The 9,694-nt window shown below is 44.7% G+C and overlaps 1 protein-coding gene across 1 annotated transcript in view; it reads left to right on the top strand.

Annotated features, from left to right (window-relative positions):
* The window catches only part of LOC133638779 (muscle, skeletal receptor tyrosine protein kinase-like), an 83,986-nt gene extending 75,174 nt beyond the window's left edge, over window positions 1–8,812 (top strand). Inside the window, exon 17 of the mRNA XM_062031719.1 lies at window positions 7,998–8,812. Within this exon, the coding sequence (XP_061887703.1) occupies window positions 7,998–8,695 (698 nt within the window). The 3' untranslated portion in view covers window positions 8,696–8,812. The remainder of the gene's footprint in view (window positions 1–7,997) is intronic.
* Window positions 8,813–9,694: the final 882 nt, after the last annotated feature.

Genomic DNA, 9,694 nt, shown 5'->3' with positions numbered 1-9,694 from the left:
CAACATCAGAACATGACATCCAACATGACTGACATCCAACATCACAACACGACATCCAACATCACATTATGACATCCGACATCACAACATGACATCTAACATCACAACACGACATCCAACATCACAACGTGACATCCAACGTCACAACATGGCATCTATCATCCAACATCACAACATGGCATATAACATCACAACACGACATCCAACATCACATTATGACATCCAACATCACAACGTGACATCTAACATCACAACACGACATCCAACATCACAACGTGACATCCAACATCACAACATGGCATCTATCATCCAACATCACAACATGACATCTAACATCACAACACGACATCCAACATCACAACGTGACATCTAACATCACAACATGACAGCCATCATCAAACATGACATCCAACATGCCATCCAACATCCAACATGACATCCAACATGACAAAATGACATCCAACATCAGAACATGACATCCAACATGACTGACATCCAACATCCAACATGCCATCCAACATGACAAAATGACATCCAACATCAGAACATGACATCCAACATGACTGACATCCAACATCCAACATGCCATCCAACATGACAAAATGACATCCAACATCAGAACATGACATCCAACATGACTGACATCCAACCTCACAACATGACATCCAACATCACAACATGACATCCAACGTCACAACATGACATCCAACATCACAACATGACATCCAACATCACATCCAACATCACAATAAGACATCCAACATCCCAATGTGACATCCAACATCAAACATGACATCCAGCATGCCATCCAACATGACAAAAATGACATCCAACATCACAACATGACATCCAACATGACTGACATCCAACATCACAACATGACATCCAACATCACAACATGACATCCAACATGACTGACATTCATTATCACAACATGACATCCAACATGACTGACATCCAACATCACAACATGACATCCAACATCACAACATGACGTCCAACATAACATCCAACATCACAACATGACATCCAACATGACTGACATCCAACATCACAACATGACATCCAACATGACTGACATTCATTATCACAACATGACATCCAACATGACTGACATACAACATCACAACATGACATCCAACATCACAAAATGACGTCCAACATGACTGACATTCAACATCACAACATGACATCCAACATGACTGAAATCCAACATCACAACATGACATCCAACATCACAACATGACGTCCAATATCACAGCATGACATCCAACATCACTGACATCCAACATCACAATATGACATCCAACATCACAACATGACGTCCAATATCACAGCATGACATCCAACATGACTGACATCCAACGTCACAAAATGACAACATCACACCCAACATAACAACATGACATCCAACATGACATCCAACATCACAACATGACATCCAACATCACAACATGACATCCAACATCACAATGTGACATCCAACATGACTGACATCCAACGTCACAACATGACAACATGACATCCAACATAACAACATGAAATCCAACATCACAACATGACATCCAACATCACAACATGACATCCAACATCACAACATGACATCCAACATCACAACGTGACATCCAACATGACTGACATCCAACGTCACAAAATGACAACATCACATCCAACATAACAACATGACATCCAACATGACATCCAACATCACAACATGAAATCCAACATCACAACATGACATCCAACATCACAACATGACATCCAACATCACAGCGTGACATCCAACATGACTGACATCCAACGTCACAAAATGACAACGTCACATCCAACATAACAACATGACATCCAACATCACACAATGACAACATCACATCCAACATAACAACATGAAATCCAACATCACAACATGACATCCAACATCCCAACATGACATCCAACATCACAACATGACATCCAACATCACAACAAGACATCCAACATCCCAAATGTGATGATGTAACTCCATTAGACCGCCACATGGGAAACAATCCATCAATTATTCAATTGGCTTTCATTTCAAAAAGCGAGAGATAAAAAAAAATACATTGCGGCTATCATATCAGCACCTTCTAATTGTTTTGTAGGTCTGTTTAATTTTGCTCCAGGAAGTAGATTACCCTGAATATTTAGACCAAAGTCGTTTTCACTGAGGGCCACATCGCAGTTACGGGGGCAGCAGCCTAAGCAGGGAAGCCCAGACCTTCCTCTCCCCAGCCACTTCGTCCAGCTCTTCCCGGGGGATCCCGAGGCGTTCCCAGGCCAGCCGGGAGACATAGTCTTCCCAACGTGTCCTGGGTCTTCCCCGTGGCCTCCTACCGGTCGGACGTGCCCTAAACACCTCCCTAGGGAGGCGTTCGGGTGGCATCCTGAGCAGATGCCCGAACCACCTCATCTGGCTCCTCTCCATGTGGAGGAGCAGCGGCTTTACTTTGAGTTCCTCCCGGATGACAGAGCTTCTCACCCTATCTCTAAGGGAGAGACCCGCCACCCGGCGGAGGAAACTCATTTGGGCCGCTTGTACCCGTGATCTTGTCCTTTCGGTCATAACCCAAAGCTCATGACCATAGGTGAGGATGGGAACGTAGATGGACCGGCAAATTGAGAGCTTTGCCTTCCGGCTCAGCTCCTTCTTCACCACAACGGATCGATACAGCGTCCGCATTACTGAAGACGCCGCCTGTCGATCTCACCATCCACTCTTCCCTCACTCGTGAACAAGACTCCCAGGTACTTGAACTCCTCCACTTGGGGCAGGGTCTCCTCCGCAACCCGGAGATGTTCACTCCACCCTTTTCCGGGTGAGAACCATGGACTCTGACTTGGAGGTGCTGATTCTCATCCCAGTCGCTTCACACACAGCTGCGAACCGATCCAGTGAGAGCTGAAGGTCCTGGCCAGATGAAGCCATCAGGACCCCATCATCTGCAAAAAGCAGAGACCTAATCCTGCAGCCACCAAACCAGATCCCCTCAACGCCTTGACTGCGCCTAGAAATTCTGTCCATAAAAGTTATGAACAGAATGGGTGACAAAGGGCAGCCTTGGCGGAGTCCAACCCTCACTGGAAACGTGTCCGACTTACTGCCGGCAATGCGGACCAAGCTCTGACACTGATCATACAGGGAGTGGACCGCCACAATCAGACAGTCCGTTACCCCATACTCTCTGAGCACTCCCCACAGGACCTCCCGATGGACACGGTGGAATGCCTTCTTCAAGTCCGCAAAGCACATGTAGACTGGTTGGGCAAACTCCCATGCACCCTCAAGGACCCTGCCGAGAGTATAGAGCTGGTCCACAGTTCCACGACCAGGACGAAAACCACACTGTTCCTCCTGAATCCGAGGCTCGACTATCCGGCGTAGCCTCCTTTCCAGTACACCTGAATAGACCTTACCGGGAAGCCATCAGGACCACATCAGCTTTTATACTAATAATAAACGATTTGCTTGCTTAACAGAATTACTATTGCGACATCCAGTGGACACATTTAGAACAGCAGTTTCTTTCATTTAAAAATGCAGCTCAATTTTACACATAGCAAACTCATCTCGCACACCGGATTGAACCTGGGCCGCATGTTTGACATCCCTGGTCGATTCCCTCTAAGTGGTGCACTTCCATAAACAACCGAGTCTTTAGCTGTTTCTTTGCAGAGTTCCACACAGAAATGATGAAGTGAAAACCGGAAGTATTATACCAGTAATACCAGTGGAACTGTGGACCAGCTCTATACTCTCGGCAGGGTCCTTAAAGGGTGCATGGGAGTTTGCCCAACCAGTCTACATGTGCTTTGTGGACTTGGAGAAGGCATTCGACCGTGTACGCCGGGAAGTCCTGTGGGGAGTGCTCAGAGAGTATGGGGTATCGGACTGTCTGATTGTGGCGGTCCGTTCCCTTTATGATCAGTGTCAGAGCTTGGTCCGCATTGCCGGCAGTAAGTCGGACACGTTTCCAGTGAGGGTTGGACTCCGCCAAGGCTGCCCTTTGTCACCCATTGTGTTCAGAACTTTTATGGACAGAATTTCTAGGGGCAGTCAGGGCGTTGAGGGGATCCGGTTTGGTGGCTGCAGGATTAGGTCTCTGCTTTTTGCAGATGATGTGGTCCTGATGGCTTCATCTGGCCAGGATCTTCAGCTCTCACTGGATCGGTTTGCAGCCGAGTGTGAAGCGACTGGGATGGGAATCGGCACCTCCAAGTCCGAGTCCATGGTTCTCGCACGGAAAAGGGCGGAGTGCCATCTCCGGGTTGGGGAGGAGATCTTGCCCCAAGTGGAGGAGTTCAAGTACCTCGGAGTCTTGTTCACGAGTGAGGGAAGAGTGGATGGTGAGATCGACAGGCGGCGTCTTCAGTAATGCGGACGCTGTATCGATCCGTTGTGGTGAAGAAGGAGCTGAGCCGGAAGGCAAAGCTCTCCATTTACTGGTCGAGCTACGTTCTCATCCTCACCTATGGTCATGAGCTTCGGGTTATGACCGAAAGGACAAGATCACGGGTACAAGCGGCCCAAATGAGTTTCCTCCGCCGGGTGGCGGGGCTCTCCCTTAGAGATAGGGTGAGGAGCTCTGTCATCCGGGAGGAGCTCAAAGTAAAGCTGCTGCTCCTCCACATGGAGAGGAGCCAGATGAGGTGGTTCGGGCATCTGCTCAGGATGCCACCCGAACGCCTCCCTAGGGAGGTGTTTTGGGCACGTCCGACCGGTAGGAGGCCACGGGGAAGACCCAGGACACGTTGGGTAGACTATCTTTCCCGGCTGGCCTGGGAACGCCTCGGGATCCCCCGGGAGGAGCTGGACGAAGTGGCTGGGGAGAGGGAAGTCTGGGCTTCCCTGCTTAGGCTACTGCCCCCGCGACCCGACCTCAGATAAGCGGAAGAAGATGGAGGGACGGATGGATGGATGGATGGATGGATGGATGGATACCAGTAATGCTATTCTTATTACGCTACATGCATACTGTAGTTCAACCAGTGGTACAGCACACTCTACCAATTGGAGACATTATTTTGAAATGTCCACACTTCCTGTCAGCAGAGAGCGTCTCAGGAGAACACACGGTTGATTTAGAGTGGAGCTACGGTTACATCACCGAGCTATTAATGTGAAACTGTAGATCCACTATGTGCTAGAGTTTATTTGTGAGTGTGCACACATCACAGATGGCTTTGTCCGTGTTTATGTCTACGCTGGATGTTGACATGTCTTCTCCCCATGAATGAACGCCTTCTTTGATATACCGTCAAAGAAAATGAATGACGTCACTAATGAGTCGATGTCTGTTTGTACCCTCACACCTCTGTGGTGATGCAGTGGTGGTCAAAAGTGTACATACACTTGTAAAGAACATCCTGTCATGGCCCAGGGGTCAGCAACCTTTTTGAAAGCAAGAGCTACTTCTTGGGTAGTGATTCATGCGAAGGGCTACCAGTTTGATACACACTTCAATAAATTGCCAGAAATAGCCAATTTGCTCAATTTACCTTTAACTCTATGTTATTATTAATAATTAATGATATTTACACTTAATTGAACGGTTTAAAAGAGGAGAAAACACGAAAAAAATGACTATTAAATTTTGAAACATAGTTTATCTTCAATTTCGACTCTTTAAAATTTAAAATTCAACCGAAAAAAACAAGAGAAAAACTAGCTAATTCGAATCTTTTTAAAAAAAATTAAAAAATAATTTATGGAACATCATTAGTCATTTTTCCTGATTAAGATTATTTTTAGAATTTTGATGACATGTTTTAAATAGGTTGAAATCCAATCAACACTTTGTTAGAATATATAACAAATTGGACCAAGCGATGAGGTGGCGACTTGTCCAGGGTGTACCCCGCCCTCCGCCCGATTGTAGCTGAGATAGGCTCCAGCGCCCCCGCGACCCCAAAGGAAATAAGCGGTAGGAATGGATGGATGGATGGATGGACCAAGCTATATTTCTAGCAAAGACAAATCATTATTTCTTCTAGATTTTCCAGAACAAAAATTTTAAAAGAAATTCAAAATACTTTGAAATAAAATTTAAATTTGATTCTACAGATTTTCTAGATTTGCCAGAATATTATTTTTGAATTTTAATCATAATAAGTTTGAAGAAATATTTCACAAATATTCTTCGTCGAAAAAACAGAAGCTAAAATGAAGAATTAAATTAAAATGTATTTATTATTCTTTACAATAAAAAAAATAATATTACTTGAACATTGATTTAAATTGTCAGGAAAGAAGAGGAAGGAATTTAACAGGTAAAAAGGTATATGTGTTTAAAAATCCTAAAATCATTTTTAAGGTTGTATTTTTTCTATAAAATTGTCTTTCTGAAAGTTATAAGAAGCAAAGTAAAAAAAAATATGAATTTATTTATAACTAGTGAAGACCAAGTCTTTAAAATATTTTCTTGGATTTTCAAATTCTGTTTGAGTTTTGTCTCTCTTAGAATTAAAAATGTCGGGCAAAGCGAGACCAGCTTGCTAGTAAATAAATACAATTTAAAAAATAGAGGCAGCTCACTGGTAAGTGCTGCTATTTGAGCTGTTTTTAGAACAGGCCAGCGGGCTACTCATCTGGTCCTTACGGGCTACCTGGTGCCCGCGGGCACCGCGTTGGTGACCCCTGTTCTAGCCTGATATAGCCATTCCTTTACCACTTTTGAGGTGTGTTTGGGGTCATTGTCCTGTTGGAACACCCAACTGCGCCCAAGACCCAACCTCCGGGCTGATGATTTTAGCTTGTCCTGAAGAATTTGGAGGTAATCCTCCTTTTTCATTGTCCCATTTACAGAACTTTCTTCCAGAAGGTCTTATCTTTGTCCATGTGATGTCAGATGAAACCAAAATGGAGCTGTTTGGACACAATACCCAGCAATATGTTTGGAGGAGAAAAGGTGAGGCCTTTAATCCCAGGAACACCACACCTACCGTCAAGCAGGGTGGTGGTAGTATTATGCTCTGGGCCTGTTTTGCTGCCAATGGCACTGGTGCTTTAAATGTGACAATGAAAAAGGAGGATTACCTCCAAATTCTTCAGGACAAGCTAAAATCATCAGCCCGGAGGTTGGGTCTTGGGCGCAGTTGGGTGTTCCAACAGGACAATGACCCCAAACACACGTCGAAAGTGGTAAAGGAATGGCTAAATCAGGCTAGAATGAAGGTATTAGAATGACCTCCCCAAAGTCCTGACTTAAACGTGTGGACAATGCTGAAGAAACAAGTCCATGTCGGAAAACCAACACATTTAGCTGAACTGCACCAATTTTGTCAAGAGGAGTGGTCAAAAATTCCAGCAGAAGCTTGTGGATGGCTACCAAAAGCGCCTTATTGCAGTGAAACTTGCCAAGGGACATGTAAGCAAATATTAACATTGCTGGACGAAATCACGGGTGTCAGCACATTTCCATTCTGAATAATCGTGTATTGTGTCTACTGGGGGCTGCTTGCAGCCTCAGTGATGTTAACTAGGGAACTCCCAAATCAATAGAGGAGCACGTGGGATTGTACCTTAGAGCGTAGGGTGAAACTGTAACTGAGTGTGCAGCCCAATACGTCTCTCCTCATGAGCAAAATTGAACTCTGTCTCTGCCTGATTCCTTCTTCTTGTCTTGTGTAATAGATAGTTCGGTATTTGAACCTGACACTTTTGGACAACCCTTTGAAAGGAATGGTTCTTCAAGATCTGGCTCCCTTCCGAGAGCCATAAATCTTATCTCTGCCCTTTGCTGGACCGCTGAGTTTAGACCCGTAATAAATTCATAAAAGAAGCAAACTTCATGAATGTTTTTTGTGAGCAACAAGTATGTGCTCCAATCACTACATCACAATAAAATAAGAGTTGTAGAAATGATTGGAAAGTCAAGACAGCCATGACATGATGTTCTTCACAAGTGTATGTCCACTTTTGACCACGACTGTACATCCCAAACGCTGACTAAAACCAGCTCTGTGCTTCCACCCTGCAGGTGTGTGTGCGGTAGGTAAGCCCATGTGCTTGATGTTCGAGTACATGGCCCACGGCGACCTGAACGAGTTCCTGCGTCGTCGCTCTCCGACACGATCCGCACGAACCCTCAGCCGCGCCAGCATGTCGGCTGGCAGCTGGTCCTCGGAGACGGAGGCGGGGTCCCTGGCCTGCACCGATCAGTTGTCGGTGTCCAAGCAGATCTCGGCCGGCATGGCCTACCTCTCCGAGCGCAAGTTCGTCCATCGAGACCTGGCTACACGAAACTGCCTGGTCGGGGAGGACATGGTGGTGAAGATCGCCGACTTCGGCCTCTCCAGGAATATATACTCGGCGGACTACTACAAGGCCAACGAGAACGACGCCATACCAATCCGTTGGATGCCCCCGGAGTCTATTTTCTACAACCGCTACACCACCGAATCGGATGTTTGGGCTTACGGCGTGGTGTTGTGGGAGATCTTCTCCCACGGCATGCAGCCGTACTACGGCATGGGTCACGAGGAAGTCATCTACTACGTGAGGGACGGCCACGTTCTGTCCTGCCCGCAGAACTGCCCGCTGGAGCTGTATAACCTGATGAGGCTCTGCTGGAGCACACACCCGTCAGACCGGCCCAGCTTCTGCAGTATACATCGCATTCTGGAGCGGATGCATCAACACACACTGAACACAACTGCTGATGTTGAGGCAGACTAAAGTGGGGGATGTTTTTTTTTGTCTACAGTGAACCACTCATTTTTTTTAAGATTTTCAAGTACGATACCGTATTTTCCGGACCATAGGGTGCACCGGATTGTAAGGCGCACTGCTGATGAGCGGGTCTATTCAGGTCTTTTTTCATACAAAAGGCGCACCTGGTTATAAGGCACCTCTAAAGCAGGGGGGTCCAAAGTGCGCCGCCCGCAGCTAATTGTTTACCGGCCCGCCACACATTCTGGAAATGCTATTGCAAAAATACAAAATAAACATAAAAAAAAAGTAGAATGAGGTGACATCTAACTAGAAAAAGTTGCAATGTTGACACAAAGCTGCCATGCAGGCTGTTTTTTTTTTCTTTTGTTTATCTTTATTTTTCTTTTTTTTGCCATTGCTAAAAAAAAAACCAAAAAAACCATGTTATAATGAATTACTCCAATTATTTCAAATATTTCACTTTAAAAATGTTTTACGTGGAAAATATTGCATATATTGTGTGGTTGCCATACAAAAACATCAACGTTTTCTTTGACAAAAGAGCATAAAACAAACAAAATAATGGTTCAAACGTAAAATTGACAGATATATCTGAAGTTGATCTCGTAACTTAAGTGTTGAAAGTAAAAAATAACTAATAAAAATGTATCACTTTATGAGTGGGGCACCTTTTGGATCCTAAATATATTTAATGGGATTTTATTTTTATTTTCACTGTGATTACTCAAAAATTAAGAATTAATATCAATGGTGTCTTGCATTATTGATGTTTTTAAGGCTCTAATTACTTCACATCAAACATTGCTTTCTGAAGGTTTTTGTAGTAGTGGGGAAATACTGCATATTTCAGTTTTATTATAAAAAACAAAGTTGTCTTGACAGAAAAGGCATAAAACCTTTTTGGTTTTTTAAATTTTATATCAACCTGAAGTTGATATACTGTAGAGCAGGGGGGTCCAAAGTGCGGCCCGGGGGCCATTTTCCGCCCGCAGCTAATTGTTT

The sequence above is a fragment of the Entelurus aequoreus genome, linkage group LG21 (genome assembly GCF_033978785.1).
Source record: "Entelurus aequoreus isolate RoL-2023_Sb linkage group LG21, RoL_Eaeq_v1.1, whole genome shotgun sequence".
In the NCBI taxonomy this organism is placed as follows: Eukaryota; Metazoa; Chordata; class Actinopteri; order Syngnathiformes; family Syngnathidae; genus Entelurus; species Entelurus aequoreus.
The sequence above is the reverse complement of the archived record's forward strand: the minus strand, read 5'-3'. Positions and strand labels throughout refer to the sequence as shown.